The sequence below is a fragment of the Mizuhopecten yessoensis genome, unplaced genomic scaffold, assembly GCF_002113885.1.
Source record: "Mizuhopecten yessoensis strain PY_sf001 unplaced genomic scaffold, ASM211388v2 scaffold10907, whole genome shotgun sequence".
Taxonomy (NCBI): domain Eukaryota; kingdom Metazoa; phylum Mollusca; class Bivalvia; order Pectinida; family Pectinidae; genus Mizuhopecten; species Mizuhopecten yessoensis.
The window spans coordinates 97,238-122,936 of NW_018408781.1; the positions used below are offsets into that span (position 1 = coordinate 97,238).

At 36.3% G+C, this 25,699-nt stretch overlaps 1 protein-coding gene across 11 annotated transcripts in view; it reads left to right on the forward strand.

The window, feature by feature from the left end:
- The window catches only part of LOC110463438 (serine/threonine-protein phosphatase 4 regulatory subunit 4-like), a 96,524-nt gene that overhangs the window by 39,327 nt on the left and 31,498 nt on the right, over window positions 1-25,699 (forward strand). For all 11 annotated transcript variants that reach the window (XR_002464389.1, XR_002464390.1, XR_002464391.1 and 8 more), the window contains 7 exons: window positions 4,811-4,958; window positions 14,019-14,092; window positions 16,874-16,980; window positions 19,470-19,577; window positions 19,821-19,942; window positions 21,471-21,593; window positions 24,892-25,010. Coding sequence is in view for 7 of the 11 variants with exons in the window: in XM_021518046.1 (XP_021373721.1) it covers window positions 4,811-4,958; window positions 14,019-14,092; window positions 16,874-16,980; window positions 19,470-19,577; window positions 19,821-19,942; window positions 21,471-21,593; window positions 24,892-25,010 (801 nt within the window). In the remaining 4 variants the exon portion in view is untranslated. The remainder of the gene's footprint in view (window positions 1-4,810; window positions 4,959-14,018; window positions 14,093-16,873; window positions 16,981-19,469; window positions 19,578-19,820; window positions 19,943-21,470; window positions 21,594-24,891; window positions 25,011-25,699) is intronic.

Consider the following 25,699-nt stretch of genomic DNA (forward strand, 5'->3'; position numbering starts at 1 on the left):
ACTATAACTTAGCTTATAAAATAGGCCATTTTTTTTCTTCATAGTTAAGCTGAATGATAAATAAACTATGCCAGTAATTGTACAACTGGCAATGGGTCTGAAGCTGTTAAGTCTCTGTGCTTGTGAAAATCTGCTTAGAGAGATTCAGATTTAATTAAAATCTTTCATCTCCGAAGCAGAACTGTTCCAGATGGAGAGATTTTTATTGTTGAAACCTTCCAGACTTGATTCTAATTCAATAAACTTCAGTTTTCTTGTGCATTGCAGGATTTTTCTTTATGCAAACTGAGTGCACACGGAAACACTTGAGGGCAGTGCTATTGAAGGGCAGTGTTGTTTTGCACTCTCCTTTCTAAACGTACACTGCAGTAAACATAACTGTTTAACAGGAGCTAAACGAGGCTTCTGAGTAGTATCTAGTTGATTGTAAGTTATGTGCTGCAAAACATCAAATTTCAACAGTCTTATTTCAAGACTGAAGGAGTTTTGAATTGCTGACAAAATCAATAAATTCTTAAAATAATGTTTTTACGGTTTGATTGTTTTGGAACCAAGTCTGAACTTTTACTGGGAAACTTTGTTTAATAGCCACAAAAGAGGTCATGAATAGTAAAAAAGTTAAGGTTATAAATTATGCTACCTTACATATTATACCTGTGTTTGATGTTAAAAAGGTTATATGCTACCTTCCACATTATACTTGTGTTTGGTGTTAGAGTTAAGGTTATATGCTACCTTACACATTATACTTATGATTTGTGTTATAGTTAAAGGTTTATGCTACCTTACACATCATACTTGTGTTTGGTGTTAGAGTTAAGGTTATATTCTACCTTTCACATTATACCTGTGTTTGGTGTTAGAGTTAAGGTTATATGCTACCTTCCACAATATACCTGTGTTTGGTGTTAGAGTTTAAAGGTTATATTCTACCTTCCACATTATACCTGTGTTTGGTGTTAGAGTTAAGGTTATATGCTACCTTACACAATATACCTGTGTTTGGTGTTAGAGTTAAGGTTATATGCTACCTTACACAATATACCTGTGATTTGTGTTAGAGTTAAGGTTATATGCTACCTTACACATTATACTTGTGATTTGTGTTAGAGTTAAGGTTATTTAGAGTTAAGGTTATATGCTACTTAACACGTCATACCTGTGAGTTGTGTTAAGAGTTAGGTTATATTAAAGCTATCTTACACATTATACCTGTGATTTATGTTAGAGTTATCTCCCTTACAATTCATTAAACATCATTTGATTTAATGTAATCCTCCGTCCTTACATTGTTAAACCAGTCAATGCCAAAATTAATTTTGACACATATCTTTATCAATATTTATTGTTCAACCTGTTAACACTTGTTTTACTGTCAAACCCATTTATAACGTCAGTAATTCTGTGGGACTAACATTGACGGTTAAACTGTCGCTTTTTAGGTTTGAAAGGTCACCATTATGGCATATTTTACGAAAGAAAATTGAACCTTACCAAAACAACAACCAATTAGCATTAACTAAAAGTGTAATGGACTTCTGGGGCTCTTTAACATAATTGTATTCTGAAGACATTAAGTCAAAATACAGCCAGGATGTCTAGAAGTAGATAGTGGTGAGCGCTCACATTCAATCAGCTCTTACCTATATAACATATCCCCAGGGTAAATACTTCATTTATCTTCTGGGGGAAATTGCATCTCCGGCTTATCTCGTGTTATAAAATTTCTTGACATCGATTTTTGTCTTATTGTCGGTCCTTATTTACTCAGACATGTTGAAGTGCTTGTCTATTTATTAGGAAACGCTTATCTGATGTGGATGGTTTCCCATTGTTGTTTGACGGAGAAGGGTCCTTGTCATTTCAAAAACACTAGATAAGATGATAATGTGTTTGCTATGTACAGCATAAGAAGGTTGATTTTTTTTTTTAACTTATTCAACGAAATAGAGTGTTCTTGATCGATTATGTTTTATGGTTGTAAAACAACAGCACATTAAATAGGAAAGAACTGTAAGTTTGCTTTTACAAAAGATTCCCCACCAGCATTTTTTTTTTAAATTATTTTAAATTTTAGCTTTTATATCTGTAGAACTGGATTTAAGAATCACCACATATTGACCTAACTTGAAAGATGGATTTTTTTAACTCAAAAATTTGTCACGATTGCAATTTTTCTATCATGAACAAATAATTGTTGTGTTTGATGTAAAATGCATTGACAAAAGTTCTGATTGTTAATTTCTATAAAAATACCGCAATATCTTCCCAGTAGGAAAGCCATAGACCCCTGTGTCAACCATTACCACTGAAAATGTTTATCTTCTTGGAAAACACTGATGCATACAATAGCCGCGAGAAGTGCAAAAAAAAAAAAGGAAAAAAAACACACAAATGCTGTCACGAACAACAAAGTATTAAATATTTGCACAATTGTAAAACATTTGCCTTGCCCAGCCTTAACTCCTTCACCCCTGAAATTTCATAATGAACTATTCCAACCTTTGAGTGGAAGAGTTCAAATGTGTCTTCAGGGGTGAATGAGTTAATTGATAGTGTCTGCCATTATAGTCTCCATATGTTGAGATGAAACATGGGAATCTGTTGTCATGGATACGAGATAAGCATCTCAAAACTGTCTCCCACTAGAACCCGATTGTGAAATGTCATTAAAATTTTCCTTATCTAAAATAATTGTGTTCAATCATTGATGAAACTTGTTTTATGATTAAAATAGCTTTTATGATATACTGTCAACCCATTTATTGAAAGACACCTTCCGGCAGTAAGTAGATATTGTTTAAAATAAAATGCTGTATCCTTTACTGTTTGGTAAATGAATTTTGAACTATTTGTCATGTAGAGATATTATCGTGAACTGTGGAAGTTTGAGTTGTGTGGTATGAACTGGAGTGTTCTATTTCTTGACTTTGTCCCCATATTTAATTGCAGCAAAAAATGTCGGAGAAATTCATACCTTTCATATACAGTAAAACCTTGATAAAATGCCCCTCGTATATATACAGTAACACCTTGATATAATGCCCCCCGTATATCTACAGTAAAACCTTGATATAATGCCGCTCGTATATATAAAGTAACACCTTGATATAAAGTCCCTCGAATATATACAGTAACACCTTCATATAATGCCCCTCGTATATATACCGTAACACCTTGATATACTGCCCCTCATATATATACAGTCAAACCTTGATATAATGCCCCTCGTATATATACTGTAAAACCTTGATATAATGCCCCTTGTATATATACAGTAACACCTTGATATAATGCCCCTCGTATATATACAGTAACACCTTGATATACTGCCCCTCGTATATATACAATAAAACATTGATATAATGCCCCTCATATATATACAGTAAAACCTTGATATAATGCCCCTCGTATATATACAGTAACACCTTGATATAATGCCCCTCGTATATATACAGTAACACCTTGATATAATGCCCCTCGTATATATACAGTAAAACCTTGATATAATGCCCCTAGTTTATATACAGTAAAACCTCGATATAATGCATCTTGTTTCATTTTTCAATGTCCTTGAAACTAACCTTTTTCTTGTTTTCTTAAGAATTCCTTCCCACTTTTCCCTGAATTTATCGCCAAACTCCATTATAATGCCAACATTTATCTTGGGGGGGAAATGGTGGCAGTATAACAATTTTTTACTGTATTATGTATATCAGGTATTTTTTTGTGAATATCTATTTTTCACTTAAGTAATCTGCGAAATGATGAAACTAAAAACAACTAAATTGAACTTTAGATCACATTATTGAATAATCTTATTTTAAAAATGTTTGTGAAATTTGTATCACTGCAGATAATCTGATATAGAGTATGTCATCTACTAAATGCATAGATGTATAATAAATTAATACATTTTTGTGAAAAGATAATTTTCGTGTTAATTTGCAAGGATAGATAATAGATTATTACTATCAGTTAGTATTGGAATTTCATCATCACAAACATAAATCCAAACTAACACATTTGGTTTGTGAAATAAAGTATATGCGAAAACAAAGTGATAAACGGTACGTAAAATATCATTATACCAACACAATGCCATCTTGTACTAGAAAAGACATTAAGAGTTTTAGATTATAGGTTTTATTTCTTAAGAATACAAGGGACTGGATGATGATGGATCGGGCGGGTCACGGCTCGGTGGGTCAAGGCTGGGCGGGTCAAGACTGTACAGAAAGGATATATATACCTTGTTTTATCAGACAATTTTGTGTGGCAGTTTTTGAAAATGATGTAGTATTTGGAATAAAGATCTGTTAGGTGAGACATGATAATAGCCGTTTGACCTACGTCTCCCTCCCCATTCAGTGATGGGCGTTAACCTGTATATATATGGTTAATATGGGGATGGGGTGTTGAAACTTGACAAAAATAAAATCCCTTTATCTGTAGAAGTTGACACGTCTGGTAAAATTTTACTCTCCGAACAACATGTTATAGTCACACAAAGGAGAAGTGTTGAAAAATACTAACTTCAAAAGGTGAATAAATACAAAAATATACATACTTAAGCCGTTCATTGCAATGAATTTCAAAACAATTCTTTTAATATGTAGAAAATAGGATAATTATGTTGGGATGATTGGGATGAATGTATATTTGTTGCTGTTGATATGAGGTGAGTACATACAGTTATTGTATTGAGATAAGTATGTACAAGTTTTGTATTGGGTTGTTGAGTTGGGATGACAGGAATGAGGATGATTTGAGATGACACTATCAACATGCCTGTGTGTCTATTTGACAGGAGGTGCTTTACGTGGCCCAGACGGAGATGCAGCTGGCAGCTTCGTCGGCCTTCCTACAGATTCTACAGAAAAACCTCGTCCCCATACAGAACTACACACAAACATTCCTACAGACCATACTCAACAGTGTGGACGCCAGAGACCCAGGTATGTATATACCCAGCATCACCCTCAGTTCCCTGCCCATCTCTACCTGAGTCCAACCCCAGCCCCAAAACTTAGACCCTTCCCCTAACATCTGTTACCATTTTAACCCACACAGTTACCATTTTAACCCTCAATCTTGTGCTACTTTCATTCCAATTATAATCCCACACCTACCTTAGTCTCGAAGGGTTAAGTGGGCAACCTCATCCTATCCTTAGCCCTACCCTACCTTCAATCAAACCTCTGCCTTAGACCTACCTTTATACCCAACTCTCAGTAATCTGCCGTAGATTTACCCTTATACCCAACTCTCAGTAATCTGCCTTAGACTAACCCTTATACCCAACTCTCAGTAATCTGCCTTAGACTTACCCTTATACCCAACTCTCAGTAATCTGCCTTAGACTAACACTTATACCCAACTCTCAGTAATCTACCTTAGACTATCCCTTATACCCAACTCTCAGTAATCTACCTTAGATTTACACTTATACCCAACTCTCAGTAATCTGCCTTAGACTATCCCTTATACCCAACTCTCAGTAATCTACCTTAGACTATCTACCTTAGACTAACCCTTATACCCAACTCTCAGAAATCTACCTTAGACTAACACTTATACCCAACTCTCAGTAATTTACCTTAGGCTAATCCTTATACCCAACTCTCAGTAATCTACCTTAGTCTATCCCTTATACCCAACTCTCAGTAATCTACCTTAGTCTATCCCTTATACCCAACTCTCAGTAATCTACCTTAGACTATCCCTTATACCCAGCTCTCAGTAATCTGCCTTAGATTTACCCTTTTACCCAACTCTCAGTAATCTGCCTTAGACTTACCCTTTTACCCAACTCTCAGAAATCTGCCTTAGATTTACCCTTTTACCCAACTCTCAGTAATCTGCCTTAGACTAACCCTTACCCAACTCTCAGTAATCTGCCTTCAGACTAACACTTCTACCAAACTCTCGGTAATCTACCTTAGACTAACCCTTATACCAAACTCTCAGTAATCTACCTTAGACTATCTACCTTAGACTAACCCTTATACCCAACTCTCAGTAATCTACCTTAGACTAACACTTATACCCAACTCTCAGTAATTTACCTTAGACTAATCCTTATACCCAACTCTCAGTAATTTACCTTAGACTAACCCTTATACCCAACTCTCAGTAATCTACCTTAGACTATCCCTTATACCCAACTCTCAGTAATTTACCTTAGACTAACCCTTATACCAAACTCTCAGTAATTTACCTTAGACTAACCCTTATACCAAACTCTCAGTAATCTACCTTAGACTATCCCTTATACCCAACTCTCAGTAATTTACCTTTGACTAACCCTTATACCAAACTCTCAGTAATCTACCTTAGACTAACACTTATACCCAACTCTCAGTAATCTACCTTAGACTAACCCTTATACCCAACTCTCAGTAATCTACCTTAGACTAACCCTTATACCCAACTCTAAGTACTCTACCTTAGGCCTAATGCCAATCCCATGTCAGTCTTGCCTCCAACTCCCACCATCAATCCCAGTAAGGTCCTATCCCAATCATTTCTCTTTTATTAACCTAGGTCCAGTTCCAAATTTGTAGTCCAAAGCTGTAATTCCTGTAGTTCTACACTTGAGGTCCCTTTCCAACCCAATGTCAACTCTACCACTAACTACTACCCACACTTGATTAGTCCTATGTCAGCGCTATCACAACATCTTCCCCAGTGATTCGCCTATCCGACACATCACCTCAGTCCTTCCTCACCTTACCACAATTACATCCATCAGTCCTTCCCCTATCCGCATCCCCACCCTCAGTCCTCCCTCAGTCCTTCCCCTATCAGACTCCCCATCCCTCAGTCTTCCCTCAGCCCTTCCCCTATCAGACTCCCCACCCCTCAGTCCTCCTTCAGCCCTTTCCCTATCAGACTCCCCACCCTCAGTCCTCCCTCAGCTCTTCCCCTATCAGACTCCCAACCCTCAGTCCTCCCTCTCCCCTTTCCCTATCAGACTCACCACCCTCAGTCCTTCCCCTATCAGACGCCCCATCCTCAGTCCTCACTCAGCCCTTCCCCTATCAGACTCCCTACCCCTCAGTCCTCCCTCAGCTCTTCCCCTATCAGACTCCCCAGCCCTCAGTCTTCCCTCAGCCCTACCCCTATCAGACTCCCCCCCCTCAGCCCTTCCCCTATCAGACCTCCCACCCTCAGTCCTCCCCCAGCCCTTTCCCTATCAGACCCCCCACCCTCAGTCCTCCCTCAGCTCTTCCCCTATCAGACTCCCCACCCTTCAGTCCTCCTTCAGCCCTTTCCCTACCAGACTCCCCAACCTCAGTCCTCCCTCAGCCCTTTCCCTATCAGACTCCCCACCCTCAGTCCTTCCCCTATCAGACTCCCCATCCTCAGTCCTCACTCAGCCCTTCCCAATCCCAATCCCCACCCTCAGCTCTATCACAGTTCCATCCCTCAGTCCTTCCCCTATCCCAATCCCCACTCTCAGTCCTACCTCAGTCTACCATACCCCCTCCGATAGCCCTTCCCCTATCCCAACCCACATCCCAGGTTAAAATCTGCTTGACATCCTGACCTTCAGTTTGACCTCAACGCCATCAAACCCCCACCCTTAGTCCTTCCCCTATCCTAATCCCCACCCTCAGTCATTCCATTATCCGAATCCCAACCCCCAGTCATTCCGGACCCTATCCGAATCCCTACCCTCAGTCCTTCCCCTATCTTGGTCCAAGGCCAGTTCCACTACAGTTCCCACCCATCGTCAGCCTCTCCCTTACCCCCATTCCCACCGTATATTTCACTACCCTTCCCACTATATACATCATATATGTCTGGCTCTCCCTGGTTATCAGCAGCATCTCTCTCATCCAAAAAAACAAGATACATTATTGATCACAGATGTACACCTAACATCAGACTGTATAATATGGGCTTTCCTTGTCTTTACTATTGAATAATTGACCAGTGATGTTGATGAAACAGATTTGTTGTGTTGACCGCTGTAGGCCAATAAGAGTAGTTACTAATTCAAAACACAGACTGGACATCCGTGATGAATCACCAGATTTGATAGTTGAACCTCTATATTTTGGACACTTTGGTTTGAGAACATTCCAGATTATTAATATCAACAGGAATGCCATTCAGAAACAATCCGGTTATTTAACATATACCCATTGCGGAAATTGAGATTTTTCAAATTATAATATTTTAATTGTAGGTGTGTCTATATCAAATCACAGTTATCATGTAATTAATGGAAAATATTCAGAAACCTAATGTAGTTATGACCTCATAAATATTGAGATTATATTTGTTTCATTTCCTCAACTATAAACATTTATAGAAATAGAAATTTTTAAATTTATTACTTAAAAACAATATCAAAACAGTGATTTTTTAATTTTTTTTTAACTTTCCTAAATTGTTTTTGGAAAATAACAACTTTGATACTTTTGCAGAAAACGAATTGAACTGTTTATGACCATGATGGTCTGGTTACAATCAGCTCCATACATATTCTATGAAGTACATCACGGCTTCATGTGTACAGCTCATCAAAACCATGCTATCGTGGTTATCAACAAAATACAGTGGATTTCTTTTATTTACATTTATTTAATTACTTCATTTGATTTACATTTACATTGATAAAAAAATTACATTTGCACTTTAGAAGATTGTTTCTATATTGAATCAAAGTCATTGTATTGCTGGTGTGTAATCTATCAAAAGAATACCCCTTCCCCCCTTGTTAGTGATAGATGCCAATTTGACATTAAGGCTTGCACAACATAAATGATAATTCAATCGTCGGAATAATTTTTTGTGTACAAAATAAGATCCCATCTATTTGTTATCATGAAAAAATGAATAGGAAAAACCCAATTACGGTTACTTTTTAAAAATAATATATTGAGCATTTTCTTTGAGAGCCTCACCTAATCCATTATTTATTACTTTTGAAATTTTAAATGGGAATATTTTGTTTCCTATTTACTTTATGATATAATTTCAATCTGAAACACATGGAGCTGTCCTGGAGGATGACAGCTAGCTCAGCTTATTTTCACTGTTTAAGTGTATGAAAGAACAAAAATGTTTCTTCAGAAAGTGTAAGCTCCCTGCAAAATATCAGCTCGAGTTAACTTCAACGACTTTATACATAAGTTACGTATCTTAGGATTGTTTTCCTCCTTCAAAGCAGATGCTAGGTTTTTCAGATAGAAATGTACGATCCTAAAAGCTACAAAATAATGTTTTGTATGTAAATTGAAACTTCCATCGTTGGGGAGACTGTGTCGGAGAAGCTGCATGCAGGAGGTAATAATTAAACACTTGAGAGAAGTGAGATCTCAAGTCTAACACACAAACCCCACAAGTCCCATCTTCAATGCAAAATAAATGATCTTGTCTCGATCAAGGAAATTTCAGAATCTCTGTTTCACAGAATTCTATGTGTACATGTAAGAGGAAGACCACATCGGGATAAGGAAGTCTTCCTTCTGTGATGCTTAGCAGCAGATAAATCTTGATTTTACCATTATTTTGCTGATTCTTAACTTTTTGTGAGTGTGTGTGGTGCATAGTTTATTTGATAGCCGATACAATATATTACTGGAAATGAGAAAATTAAGGATGAATTGCAATTGTCTGTTACGCTGGCTGTAGTAAATAATATTCTGCAAATTAAAAAGTACTCGGGCGATTTCTCTGGATGAGGTCTTTTTGTAGAAAAACATTCACAGAACTTACTTCTCACCGAGATAATCACTATTCACAGAATTTATTTCTCACCGAGATAATCACTATTCACAGAACTTATTTCTCACCGAGATAATCACAATTCATAGAACTTATTTCTCACCGAGATAATCGCTATTCACAGAACTTATTTCTCACCGAGATAATCACTATTCATAGAACTTATTTCTCAAACAGAAAACCACTATTTACAGAACTTATTTCTCACCGAGATAATCACTATTCACAGAACTTATTTCTCACCGAGATAATCACTATTTACAGAACTTATTTCTCACATAGAAAACCAATATTTATTTACAGAACTTATTTCTCACTGAGAAAATTGCTTTTCACAGAACTTTTTTCTCATTAAGATACTGACTATTCACAGAACTTTTTTCTCATCGAGAGAATCACTATTCACAGAACTTATTTCTCACAGAAAGAACCACTATTCACAGAACTTATTTCTCACATAGAATCACTATTCACAGGACTTATTTCTCACAGAGAGAAGCACTATTCACAGAACTTATTTCTCACATAGAATCACTATTCACAGAACTTATTTCTCACAGAAAGAACCACTATTCACAGAACTTATTTCTCACATAGAATCACTATTCATAGAACTTATTTCTCACAGATAGAACCACTATTCACAGAACTTATTTCTCACGTAGAATCACTATTCACAGAACTTATTTCTCACCGAGATGATCACTATTCCGGAACTTATTTCTCACCGATATAATCACTATTCACAGAATTTATTTCTCTCTGAGATAACCACAAAAAAGCCAAGAAAGAATATATTAAATGATTATATGTATAAACCTATATGGAAATAACTGTTTGTACACATCAAGATTCTTGCTAAAATTATTGCAGATTTTTTTTTTTTTCAAGCCAATATCTGTTTGTGTTTATTATGTGAAAACTTTACAGTCTAGGAAGTGCTTGATTTAGCTCTGCCACCAAATCACTTTTATTGATCGCTTGTGAATCATCCAATATGGTCCCCTAACACAAACTTATAACTTCTCATTCAATGCATCAAGACCACACCGACCACCATTTGTATTAGCCAACCTGTTTGTGGAGCAGGGCCCAATCTATCACCGGTCTCGCTATTCTTCTTGCGCTACGATTATTTGTGTAGCATTTTATGAGTATATCATGTTTGAAATAACATTGCCAACATTGAAAATGGCGCAGACAACCAATAAAACATATGTTGCCCCCGTTTTTGTTGTTGATCAAGTTGTAACAAATTCCAGGCCTAGGTTACCAATATACCGTACCGTAATGTAGTGTTTGTTTCTTAGCCCCTGTTTGGTTTGTTGTTCAGAAAACATTGGATTAACCCCAGAGCAGGTGAGGGGGTTGTTTCTGGAAACAATCTCTTCATTCAAATAGCGTCAAATCCATTTTTTTTATCACCTTGAAGGCACACCGGCCTTATCACAGGTAAATAAAGGATATAATATTATACCTCATCTATATCACATGGTGTCTGATTGGATTATATTGGTCACATGACAAGGAAATAAAACATCATGCTCCCCTCCAGTTCTTGAATTTCCCTGCATCATATTTCTCTTATGCCGAACTTTTCTAGAAAATTTAGCAAGAAGCATTGTACTTAAGTTCGATTGACTGAAGCAAACGTCAACAGTGGCACGGAAGCCTGATACTCTTCACCATTGTGTTATTGTTCTATTTCGGTAGAAAGAAAATATGGGATGCCCTTGCTTTAAGGAAACATGACTCTTTGTTTCCCCGTGATTAATCATGTTTACTTAAGCTTTGCCCATGTGAAACATGATTAATCTTGAGGAAACAAATAATCTTGTTTCCCTATAACAAGAACAATACATATAAAGTGTTGATGCAGATTCATGAGAAGAAAAAAATATCACTTTTATTCGAAATCATGCATCAATACATTTCAATGATTCGCAATCAGATCCTTTGTAAACCTGTTTATTTCCATGATGGTTTGTTCATCATTTATTTTGTTCATTGTTCCATTAACTTCAGCATTACGTTATATATTTTGCATGTCTTGCATCGAATTGGTAATCTAAATGGACCATTTGGTCAGCTGATCAGGATATAATGATCAGTCATTTTGGCATTAGAATAGTTTTGATCACCCTGACCTATGCAACAATAGTGTTGGCAAGGCATTTGGAGATGATGAATTCCCATTAGGGCACTGTAAAACGTCCACTGGCCTCTATGTATGTGTTCTATGGCAATACTGGACAGCCCTCCCGATCAATACTCTTTAAAAATCCAAGTACCTTACTTCCAGCTGATAGCAGGACACTTAACTCCCAGGACAGCTGTTAAATTCTCCAGGACCGTTGATCTTGGCAAAAATGTTATTGTAAAGAATAAAATATGGACTGCACTCCATTTATACAGCATTGAATCCTGGGAAGGAAAGTCTGATTATTCCAAATACATTGTAATGCTTTAGGATTGTACCTCTCAACTATTTCAGTAGCTTGTGTTCAAACTATTTCAGCAACTCCTGAGAATTCCAACTAACCTGATCAAAAACTGTTATTGCCAGCTCATCAAAACTCAGTTTAGTTTGAAGTGAATGTTCCTAATTTAATCTTAAACCATTTGAGGAAATCCATGTAGCCCCAGGTTTCTCATACTTGGTTAAAAGTATTTTAGTGGCTCCCAGGAAAGTATTGTATTTTCTAGCTCAGTCCAATCATTTCAGGATCAGTCCTTGTTGTTCTAACTTGGTAAAAACTCGTTCTGTAGTAGCAGAATGTGGTAGAGTTGCTACCGTGGTCAGAAATCCCTTCCTCCTCAACCTCTGTGAAGGTTCATAGTGCCAGTCCATATTTACCATAGCTCCTAAAACTACATTGTCATATTGCATGAGAAAGAGCAATAAGTTGGGGAATGCTGGCCTTGACAATAAACAGCTATCATAGAGCTTTAGGAGAATTCATGTCTTGATATCATGTAATATACTGCCGAACGACATGCTCAATAATCTAATAAGTAGGTCAGTATACATAATGGCTGGTCGCAGATCTATAACTTAATGTTGTGATCATCATTTTCTGAAGACAATTGAGATTGATAGCTTGTAGTGTCGTTAGTAGATATTATGGTAATGATCTGCAGTGACTGAACGATTCATTGATCTCTTCAGGATCCATTTTGTGATAAGTTCGCCCTGAGAGTATTTTTTGCTGTTGTATGGAAAAGACAATTCCAACAGAACAAATAAAACAGGTTTGGCATATTGCCAAGAAATACGGTCTTTTTCAAGACATATGGAACAAATCAGAAAAATGAAGATTTAATGTCAAATGGTGTAAAGTTTTTTCGTCCATGCTTGGCTTAAAAGTTGCTTTTGAATACAATTATTATCTCAATAGTATAGTTAAAGACGGTGATGACAACCCCGATCAACCTCCGACCCTCACAACTTTATCTCGCTCAAACACACTTCAACCAGTGTTGGGATAATTTGACCACCATAAGATTATTGTCAGAATCATGGGTATTGCTAAGGAAGAATAAGGATGATGAGGTTAAGGATAAGAACTAAAAATATTGATAAGTCAGTAGCACAATATTGTGTCCGTATACTAGTCAACAGGAAAGGGAGTAAACAAAATCTGGCCTCAGTCATGTAAACACTCCTTATGAAAGTTCCTAAAATTAAAATTTTCATTGGAGTAAAAAAGATTTTCCTTAATTCCAATAATGCAATTCTATGAACAATTTAAGTTTAAGGATTTCCCTTGAGTTGAGGAATGAACTAAGGCCAGGTCAAGTATATAGACAGTGTTACATAAAGAGTAAATGACACCATTAAAATGGTTGAGTGTTACAAAATTATATGGTTGGGTGTTCCAAAATTAAAATGTGTTAATTTAAATGTTACAGGATTAACACCCCCCCCCCCCCCCCCCCCCCCCCGCGATCATTGACAACATTATGTGTGAGAATTAATGAGGTTATGTGTGAGAATTAACATGATTATTAATTTTGTAAGAATTAACGAGGTTATGTGTGAGAATTAACGTGATTATTTGTAAGAATTAACGAGGTTATGTGTGAGAATTAACGCGATAATGTGTAAGAAATAACCAGGTTATGTGTGAGAATTAACGAGATTATGTGTGAGAATTTACAAGGTTATGTGTAAGAATTAACGAGGTTATGTGTGAGAATTAACAAGGTTATGTGTGAGAATTAACGAGATTAGGTTTGGGAATTAATGAGGTCACTCCTTTTTGATGTGTTTACAGATGTGGCCAGTGCCTGGTTAGAAACTCTACTGGACGTCATTGACCTACTGCCCAAAGACATCATCAAGAAAGAGGTAAGTGTAAACAGATACATAGCAGATAGTCAACTTATATTGATTGCAGGGATGTGTCTCTTCCTCTTTTAAAAGAATTTCTTTCCCCCCCCCCCCCCCCCNCTGTTTTTCCTGTGACATTAAAAGTTCCTGATTTGTTCTGAAACATTTAAAAAAAATAGATATTTCTATGGGGATGAGGAGTGTTCCTCCATTTCCACTTTGATCTTTTCCTTTCTTCCCCCAATCACATCCCTGTGGTCGAGTAGATTCTCAGATATTATCTATGTACTCATTGGTGTAAGTCTTATATGAGAATAAACTGAATCAACCATGCAATCATATATCATAAATCCTAATCAATCATCACAAGCTTGATATCTTGTTTCTCCCATAACATATGTGTAAACTTGAGACTTTCTCTTGTGCTCATTTTCACTTCTCGAATCAGTCAAAAGTGGTCTAGCAAAAGTTACAACATCATATTCCATGACGGGTCATTACGTAATGGCCAGGAAATGATAACATCAAGGCAGTTAAGAGAAATATTTGTTTTTATAACGACTTGGAATCCACAAAACTGTAAAAAATTGTCATTTCCGAAAAAAGAAAATATTTGCAGTGAAGACCACTGTACTTGGATTGAGATATTTGTCATTAAATTGTGATCCAGTTTTACCCTCATGTAGTAAAATATGGACACGTTCCTGTGTAGACTCTTCTTCTGAACTGTAGCAATCCTAAAAAGTACTCGTCAGTGGAAAAGGAGTAGCTTGGTAGATATATTTATAGACTCAGCAAACCTCATCTGCAATCACAACATCAATAGATTAAACAAAAGCTTGATTTGGTTGTGCTGCAGGCCTCGAGCAAAAAGTTTTAACTCAGTAATTTACCTAGATATTGATATCCAATCTATCTAATTGGGTTAGGACACAATGATATAGAAAGGATCTTACTCAAGGTAACTGGTTGGAATTCCCTGGAGCTAAACAGATAATAGCTTGAACTTTCAAACAAATCAACTGATGACTAGTGAATCAATTTGCAGAACGTTAAAACAAACGAGGGGCGCTGAATTTGTTAGGGGGGATGGCCTTGATTGGTGAAGTATCTTAATTCATCATTAAAACATTAAACTGTTTGACCTTGTAGTCAAATTTGTCAAGGAACTCATCCAGTGTAACAGAGCATATGGTTCTGATCTCAGATTCAGGCCTGCAGACCTTGGTGCAAACGGTATTGATCCCGCCTGGAGCCGGTCATTGAATTAATCGTAACTAAGTCCAATCCGGTTGTTGGGTTGCTGTATTTGATGGATGCAGAACTACGATATTATCATAACAGTAATTTTGGATCCCCATTGATTTACATCTAACTCAATTCAGTTGTGTGTTTAGAGCATTTCCTAGTCCCTATGTTATTAACACTAATCCTGTTATTTTGCCAAGACCTGGCCCGACAGGACTCAACTTTGGAGGTTGTAGAAAGAGAAGTGGATAGAAATAGAAAATGCTTGTTATTCATATCGAATAGCAAATATAATAGGATAAAGATCAGTGCCGCCTTGATTCTGGGTAGCTCTGTTTCTTATCCTTAAATCTGGGGAGGGAGAGACATACCAGAAATGTGAGGAGCCAGATAGTGAATGGAGAGGAGGGGAGAGGGGGGTTAGTATCTAGTTAGTCCCCTCACAAACACAGGGATTAGGAAACAGAGATTAGCCAGATATGACAGGTGATGAGTAGCATATGTTCAGCTTCTTTGCCAGGTGTAACAGGAGACTTTTTTATCATTACATCAGATACGCTTAGTTAACTTCACCGAAATCAGAACTTAGATCTTACTTGTAGATATTTCCAGCACTACTTGTTATAATTTTCATATATTTTGTCATGCTGTGATCATTCTGAGCCCAAACATGAACTGTTTTATTTATCTCTGAATCGAATGTCTTGAATAGACAAGATGGTATACAATTATTGATGCGTTAAGATGGCTATGTGAGAAATAACTACCCCCAGATGTACAATAATAGAAAGTCATTAGCTGTAACATCTTTAAAATTCTTTGATCGGGGAACAATTTCAGCAATGTACAGGGAAATGATGTTTTTTTCCCCAGTCATGTCAAACATTTGAACAGTCGAAACCGTAATAATAGCTTTCAGGTGAAACAGACATGTTTTTATATTTCATTGATTTTCTTATCTTTTTTTTCCCACTGAAGTTTTTGCACATCTATGGGAAAACTTTCAGGAAAATATGTTCATTATCATGTTCGTTAGCACTATGCTATGCTGTCAATCATTTTGTCAATGCAGTTTTCATATAGAATTAGATGCTCTTATGCAGCTCTTATGTGATTTTCAACACCCCCCCCCCCCAGTTATGCAGGAATTTTGAAAAGGTGGGATATAGCTTGTAAATGTTTTCCAGGGAATCGCTTTTGTTTTTAAAATTCTTTGAAGATATTTTTGGCAAAGTGCTGTGTTAATTAATGTGTTAGCTGCTTGGTAATTCGATTAATGCCAGATAAAATTCTTGATGCATTTGATTATTATAACAGACAAAGATGTTTTCACATAATTAAACTCTCTATAGCTATGAAATGACACGAAGAAGTAATTTCATTTTTTTCAAAGCTCAGATTTAACGTGGAATCTGGCTGACCTTTGTCTGGTGTGGTAGAGGCTGGTTTTAGCTGCATAATTGCCTGCTAGATTGAAACCTCACAGTGCCTGGATTTTGTCGAAGGGTTTCACACAGGAAATTGTATTTTTTCTAATTGTTTTTCCTGCAGATTTTGAACATTGCCATCGCTAAAGGCCAGCTGTCACAGACTGTCTATTCCCGGCTCTCCTGCTGTAAAATCCTCGGAAAGATTGCCACCAAGTTTGAACCATTTGTGTGAGTACAAGCCCTGTCGAGTCTGAACCTGTTGTGTGACTTCATACCCTTCCCCACTTTTGAACCGTTTACGTTGCGAGAAATGCCCTACCTAGTTGTAACCGTTTACGTTGCGAGAACATGCCCTACTGTATTGTAACCTTGCGAGTACATGTCATCACTCTTTGATATGACAGCCAATCAATGATAATGTGTATCGTCTGCTACACGTAATTGTGCTACGAACACACATCAGGACAACAATCAGCTTGAACTTGATGCTTTCTTTACACATTTTCCCCCCATCATTCCTATCGTTACCAATAAGTGAATCAGAATAATTTTATTTTTTTTAAATCACCAGTTGTTACTGATACAAAATTCTCTCTCTTACTTAAGATATGTTGATAGGAAAACAAGTTAAAATTTGAAGTATTTATTTATAATGCATTGCCTTCAGTGATCTTGTTCATTCATACTCTTAACGTTACAATGTTTGAAATTTGAAAAAAAAAAACAAAAAAACCCCTGAAGGTTGTAGTTGCATTATGTTAATGTCATATTTGAAAAAGGTGGGGAAAATGAAACTGCAGTGGAAATTTTAAAATGTCAGAGAGAGAATTATTTAGCTTCTGTTACATAATCTGTTGTGAAAGTCTGAAAAGCAATTCAATGATTGGACGGATAGGGAGAGAAACAGAGCCAGAGTTAAAACAGGATGAGAGTCAGAATATGAAAAAAAAACCACTCCCTGGCAGAAAAAACAAGTCTGAACGTATCTAATGTTAGCATGCTATGCCAAGTGTTCAGTTGGCAGGGGAATTATTTGATAGTTCGGAGCATTGTGCGTTAGACCTGTAAATATTATCAGGCCAATTATGATATTGTTAGTATCGAATGTTGTAATCATCTCTTGTTGTCCAAGCCTCATCTCTCGCTCGGAGCAACCAGTCAATATTTCACCGACGAGACGATCGGAGAATCTATACACCTTCCCAATGTAGCCGCCTCTCTGACATGGCTTGCGTGCATATCTGTATTAGATATTTAATTATGATGAGAGGAAAACATATTATGCTCACTATCTCTCTAAAGTTTTGCTCATCTCCTAAGTCTTTATGTTGAAGTTTTCATATCAGATTAATACACAAGATTTCAAGTGTCCCTTTGAAATAAAATCTTTGAATTTTGTACGTAACATGACAACCAAAACCTTTACTTTTTATTTTAATGCAAAAAAACAGTTGATAGCTTTGATAACTGGCAGCTGGTAGCGATTTGATCCTTTATTGATCAACAGCAGGTTTATTTTTGGAGGAAAGTCATACGGTAAACGTCTTTTGAATTGGATGGTTTCTCTTTGAATGATTTGACGTGTGAACTAACATGTCTCATGTTTCTTAAGTCATGGAACAGATAGACAATTTTTAAATAATATTATTTTCATTTCAACCCTCCCTAAATGAATTAAGGAACTAATTAGTTATCTTCCCGTGTTCTATCGGATGAAAATGCTGATATCTTAATTTATTCAGATTTTTGTGTCACCTGTGAAGCAAAGGTAACCAATGCAAATTGCTCCGAAATGTCATCCAAACAAACGCTTTCTGTTAAATAATTCTTGAAGAAATGGTCCGATTTTCATGAAACTTTTTAAGCATTTAAATTTGATTTCAATTTCAAACCGATCCGAAAATCAACGTGGTTTCCAGTGAGCCAGTGGACTCTGAATCTACAAATGCTTATAATATCAATTACACATTCAAGTTTGATTTTGACCCAAATCTGAAAATTGATATGGCTGCCAGCTAAAAGCAGGCGACACATTTATTTCTCTTGAACTTTTGTTTAAATATTAGATTTATAGGCCAGATTATAGCATAATATAAATACTGCTCTGCAAATTCTAATGAGGGTCTGTACAAAAAGTAATAGCTGTTGTACAATGTATTTATGATTAAGTTTATGTTACATCATATTGAGAGAGTTGTTTTATCAGAATTGCTGATGAATGGATATAAATTAGATATTATCATATACACAGACATTAAATGTTTCCAAAAGATCCAAACGGATTTGTATCTGAGGCTGATTAGTAGAGAAGTTCATAGAATAGCTGTAAGGCTGATTGACATCAACTTCACTCGAAAATTGGAAGTCCCGTCTGACCCGATAGGATAACTTCTGTGACGGGGGATTTCAGTAATAAATTCAAATTTCTACCGAATTCCACAAAATAGGATCATGTGAACAGAAAAACTAATAACATGTTCACGCTAACATTATTGTTGACTTTTCAAGTTGTACAAAAGGCTGAGTTAGCAGCTAAGTAGAAATGGATGCCATGCGTTCAAAAGAAAATTTCTCTCAAATTTCCCCCCTCCCCTTGAAAGTTGGTTACTGCGGGTTTCTGTCGAAAAGAAATTAAATCTCTTCAGTAATCGGAATTTATTGATGATTTTTTTCTTGTTTTAGGGAGGGTTTAGATGTTCTATTTTTATTTTTTTCAGGATTAAAAAAGAAATCCTGCCGGTGGTACAGTCTCTGTGTCAGGATGTTGATTATGAAGTGCGGGGGTGTATGTGTCGACAGCTGGATTGCGTGGCCCGGGGATTAGGGTGAGAACGTCTTTGATACTAGAAAATATAACTGTGTTTTATATCTTTCAAACATTGATGAATATTGGCAAACTGTGGAGATCATTATCATTGCTTAATTACATACAAAGAAGATGTTAGTTATTTTTTGGGGTAAATATCTAGTCTTACTCGGGAGGTTTATGAGAGGATGAATTACGTAACTATAACTGATATATAGGTCCATTACATGCTGTGATATTGTGTTTGTGGTTGATTTTCCAGCCTTGAACCAACAAAAAGTGCAATACTACCTGAACTGGTGGAACTAACGAATGATGAGGAGGGGTTCGTGAGAACAGCTGGTCTAGAAACCGTTGTCAGCATACTAAGTCTGCTGGATGAGGGTAAAAATCTGATTGGTCTGCCCTAGTACTAACCCACATGTATACAGGGAATATTGTAAAACATGGACCTACCATTACTGTATAAGTGGATTATCTCACGCACACACTCGACTTCAGTAGCTGTGGAGATTTCTGGCCTTCTGATGTAGGCCTCATTGTATTAACAACATTAATTAAGCTCCTCTATGATGAATACTGGTAATATCCCAATAATGCTTCGCTACATTGTGTATTAATCTCCGAACTCTTGTTTGATGTTAAGTACAAGGCCTGGCGTGTGGATCTTTGTGCTAGTGCTTTCTGCATCGTTTTTTTTTTTATTAACGAATCAAGTTACATCATAATAGAATGTTATATCAAAGTTATCCCCCCTCCCCCCTCAACAAAGTTTGGAGGGGGAGGGGGCTTAATAGTTTTATCATATGTTTACGCTAAAACAATGTTGGAAGGGGGGTGGATTTGCTTTTAAAGTTCAAAATGTTTGTATTTTCTGGTATGTCCTTCTGAAATACTTTGATTGGACTTTAGCCCTATCACTTTCATACTAAAAGTTAAACGGTCATCAAAGTTTGTAGGTGGACACATCTTGAGGAGCACATATTGAAGGTCGCTGTGACCTATTTTTCTGCTTAACCGACCTGGGTCAGATATTATATTTAGCTTGATTTCACATAAAATGAGGGTGTCTGTTCATGTTAGTTTTACAAACATTTTCCAGTTTTGTCAGACACATTTCTAAAAAAAACACCAAAAAACAAGCCAGATTCTCATAAAATTGTTTTATGTATCTAACTTATTTTTTTTTACCTGACATCTAAGTTGGCCACCATTGCCTCTGACTGGCCAATAAGTTTCGGGTTTTAACACAAGTTTTATAGGGCTGACATTGCTTATACTTTGTTGGAGTCCTACATAGGGGTATACGTTATAGCTTTAAAGTTTCGATATTCAAGATGGTTGCCAACTCCTCTGATTGGCTGAAACCTTTACAGCTGTAACTGAAATTCTATTGGACATATTTTTGTATTCCTTGATAACAGTACAGCTTCCACAAACTTGTATCTTTATAAATTGTACCGTTTGTTTCAAGAACTTTATAACAATCTCTGTTACATTTAACTGTTGTTTCTGTGATACAGTGGGACATACCATCATCCTGAAGTTTTGGGGATTGTGGAATAAGAAAGGTGTTATCAAATACCTGTAGATTATAATTGTAGATAATTGTAAGCCATTGTAGCATTGAAGAAACAGTCATGACCTTGAATTCATCATGACCTCAATATATAATTCAATATGCAAATAAGTCCTTGAATTCGACCTTGATCTCGCCATACTCAAAACATTCATGACCTTGAATTCCACCTTGATCTCGCCATACTCAAAACATTCATGACCTTGACTTCGACCTTGACCTTAATATATACTAAAGACAAATTTATGATCGTTGATTTGACTTTTGACCTCATCCTGTCTGTTGAGACGTATTCGTGACATTATCTTTGACCTTGACCTTGTATGATTTCAGACACCTGCAATAACACCATTATCCCGTTGGTATGTAAGTTCTGTCAGCAGGCCATGCAGAATGAGGACAGTACCCTCCCGGTCGTAGCCAAGCAACTCGGCCGTCTCGCTCACGGACTACAAGGTAAACATCTCCAGGTCATCTCCAACTAACTGTTGGTGCAGTATCTTGTTGACCTATCAAACTGTTTAATTTTGTATAATTGTGAATATTTTCTCAGAAAATGAGATTTGAAAGATAGAAGTTAGAAGTTTATAAGAGGTGAGGCACTCGAATGTCTAGCCTTGAAACTGATTAAAATGCATCATCACCTTTTTTTTGTTGTGAAAACATTTTCAGCTGTACAAACAAATTCTAATCTGGCTTATATACAAAGACTGGCAAACGTTTCTGTTGTTTCAAATAAAACATTTCTGTACAAAAATTTGTGAATTTTCAAATGTTGACATGAACTGTTTACTTAAAAAAACAGCTTTAAAATGTAAAAGTATAAAAATGGATAACCAGATTTTTGATTTTGTTCTACAAATTGTTTGTTTCACAATGAACAACTATAAATCTGACCATCCCAGTAACTGTAAACTAGAGCAGTTCTATCATAAACTAATTACTTCAATATCAGGAAACAAGTATCTGATAAAGTCATCACCTGTGTTAGTGATTATCAGGTCTAATGCTGTATAGTGGAGTTATATGGGTTGTGAAGCATCCTTCCCTTGAAATAAATAAAATGTTTTGAATATTTAATGACCTATGGCCATGCCTTGAATAACAGGTTTGAGATTTGTAGTTGATTTATTATTGCATAATGGAGGCAAAAACATGTCCAATCCACGAAAAATATTGATAATGTTGCACACGCGATCAATGAAATGTCGGATGTTACGTAAGGCAAGCTCCATAACTGCGGGAAAAAAAAGGTTGTGAAACGGCACTGCAATCGTATAAAACAGCTGTATAGACGTTTACTCGTAAAAGTTATGTCAGCCTACTGCCATCAAATCTGACTTTTTGATGGAAGAAGAGAGGGGGAGGGGGGGAATAGAAATGTGCAGCTTTGGGTTTTAACGTTTTACACTAAAATGAGAATCAAAAGAGGATCTAATTTGCTATTGATTTAAGAATTTACTGAATACACTTCGGCAGTAAAATCGTTTGATCTCTGGAATTACTGCTCTTTGTTTTACCAAGTCTGAATATGTGTTTAAAACCTCCGGGGTAGAACTCAAAGAGTAGGCTTGGGAAAGAAGAGAAAAATCAATTCCACCATTTGTGGAAAATGCTACAATCAAATTGTCCTTTCATGTTTTACGAGTGTTATCATTGTCGGTAATGTAATGGTTATTATTCGTCTGACCTAAAGCATTGGGGGGACGTTGCCGTGTAAATTACACTCAAATTATCCCATCACCAATGACAGGGGGGCTGGTGGAGGAGGGACCACAGCGAGGTCCAATTGCTTGATGGTTATTGTCTCAAGGAAAACGAATAGGCACTTACGATCTCCTGAAAGATTGGCTTCCACACTTGTTTGCTCCTTCCGGCAGATTCCAGCTTCGTAACGTCAATTTTGTCTGAGTGAAAAATAAGTGTTTTTCCTCAGTTTTTTGTTTTGTGTTTTGTTTTGCAAATCTGTCTCATCAGTTGAGCTTTTAAAGCAACATGCATATTTCTTCTGATTCACTGATTCATAATAGAGATATGATAAGTGCCACGGGTCACAAGTTTCCCCGTCGCTTGTCAAGGTCACTGCTGTTCCGGAACACCCTGAAAGTACATTGTAATTTCAAAAGTTCAGAATTCTTGCCTAATTAATTTAGTTATATAAAAAAAAACAATAGGAGACGGTTTTTGAAATCTTTTCCTTTCAAGTACATTTCTGTCACCAACTGTTATCTGAAGATCAGTGATTTATATAGCTTTGTAGTAGCGTCATTAATAACCTCATATCTAGTATTCAATTGTGAATTATGGCCTAGTTGAGATATGATTTTTTCGAAATGTAATTATCCCCCATAAAATGCATCAATTTTTCGACAGGGATGAGTTGGTAGAGTTGAAGACAAATGTCAAAAAGTGCAATAAATTTTCATAAGATTTGACAACATATGAAATTAATTGGATATAATGAAATTGCAGTGAAAACTAGAGATGCTTTTGTTTTTGACGGGAGTTTTATGGTATGGGGTTGTCCGTCTGTCCGTCCATCCGTCCAGCGTAAACTTGTTTCGACCAATCTCTTTGAAACTTGGTATACATCAAAATCATGATATGAAGTTGTGTCTCACATAAAAGACTTTTGATTCAACAATTTTTCCAAAAGTTAATGCCCTTTGTTCATTTCAGTATTTGATCTTTGTCCGGCAATCTCCTCCTACATTTTTCAACGGAACTCTTTGAAACTTGGTATACATCATAATCATGATATGAAGTTGTGTCTCCCTTGAAAGAATTTTGATTCAACAATTTTTCCAAAAGTTAATGCCCTTTGTTCATTTCAGTATTTGATCTTTGTCCGGCAATCTCCTCCTACATTTTTCAACGGGTCTCTTTGAAACTTGGTATACATTATAATCATGATATGATATTGTGTCTCACATAAAAGAATTTTGATTCAACAATTTTTCCAAAAGCTATTGCCCTTTGTTCATTTCAGTGTTTGATTTTTGTCCGGCAATCTCCTCCTACATTTTTCAACGGGTCTCTTTGAAACTTGGTATACATTATAATCATGATATGAAGTTGTGTCTCCCTTGAAAGAATTTTGATTCAACAATTTTTTTCAAAAGTTATTGCCCTTTGTTCATTTCAGTATTTGATCTTTGTCCGGCAATCTCCTCCTACATTTTTCAACGGATCTCTTTGAAACTTGGTATACATCAAAATCATGATATGAAGTTGTGTCTCACATAAAAGAATTTTGATTCAACAATTTTTCCAAAAGCTATTGCCCTTTGTTCATTTCAGTATTTGATTTTTGTCCGGCAATCTCCTCCTACATTTTTCAACGGATCTCTTTGAAACTTGGTATACATTATAATCATGATATGATATTGTGTCTCACATAAAAGAATTTTGATTCAAAAATTTGTTCATTTCAGTATTTGAATTTTTTGTCTCGAGATTTTCTCCTACATTTTTTATAGCATGTCAGCTAACCACTCTTAGAATGATGCAGATCTTATTTCAATGAAAGAAAGTATATAACACTATATGACATTCGACGGGCGTATATTGTTCCGCGTCGCAGCACTCTTGCTGTTTTTTGTATTGTTTAATGGCCCATCGACAATGTTAGTCATTTAGGGCCAAACTAGAGATGCATATTTATTGTATTAAATAGTATACAAGTCCAATTCAATACAAAAAATAGAAGATATTTTTATCTTATTAATAAATGATGCTGACCTTCGTTTTCCAGTACATCTGACCGACGAACAGAAGCAGTGGTTTGTAGACTACTACAGAAAGTTATGTAAGGTCGGCCTTTCTCCTGAACGTGGCAAAAACACCAAGGAGGTGGAGTCGGACCAATCCAAGGTAAACCTCCTAATGATGTCACTGCATTTGTCAGTAACTAGGTGTACTGGTGATACATTGTGTGAAAGTAAAACCTCATTATACTGCCATCATCTGTCTACAGAAATGTTGGCATTGTGAAGGGGTTTGTCAATAGAATCAAGGGAAATACATTTTTTTTTTTTTAAAGAAAACAAGGAAGAGGGAAATTGAAATATGTTGGTGGGTAAAGAGGTGGAAAAGGAAACAATCATATTGTAGTTTTACTGTATATAAACAAGGGTTACCTTACATAACTCTGTTCCTTATTGCTTGGTTACCTTACATCCTAGGTTTTATGACATGTTTGCATTATGCTGTGTTATGGGAACCTGAGGAATAAACCCATTGTGGTACAATATGTACTACTTTTTTCTTGAACTGAGAGAGATTGATGTCATTTTTTCCAATTTTTCATTGTTTGCCACCTGGTTTCCATGTTGGCAGAAATCCTTATCCAAAGTCACATGATTCAACATCAATTTGGTGTTTCCTTTTGTACAGTTGTAAAAATCAAACAGACTTGTGAAGCTTTTATTGTGATTAAACAAAATGGAGTTTTACAGTACATGTACTGCATTGGGTAAAATGTAATGTGTCTGTAGCAGCGAATCAAACGTGATCTGATAGATTACCTGTCACAGCCGGGCAGATCACCGAGTTAAATTTCA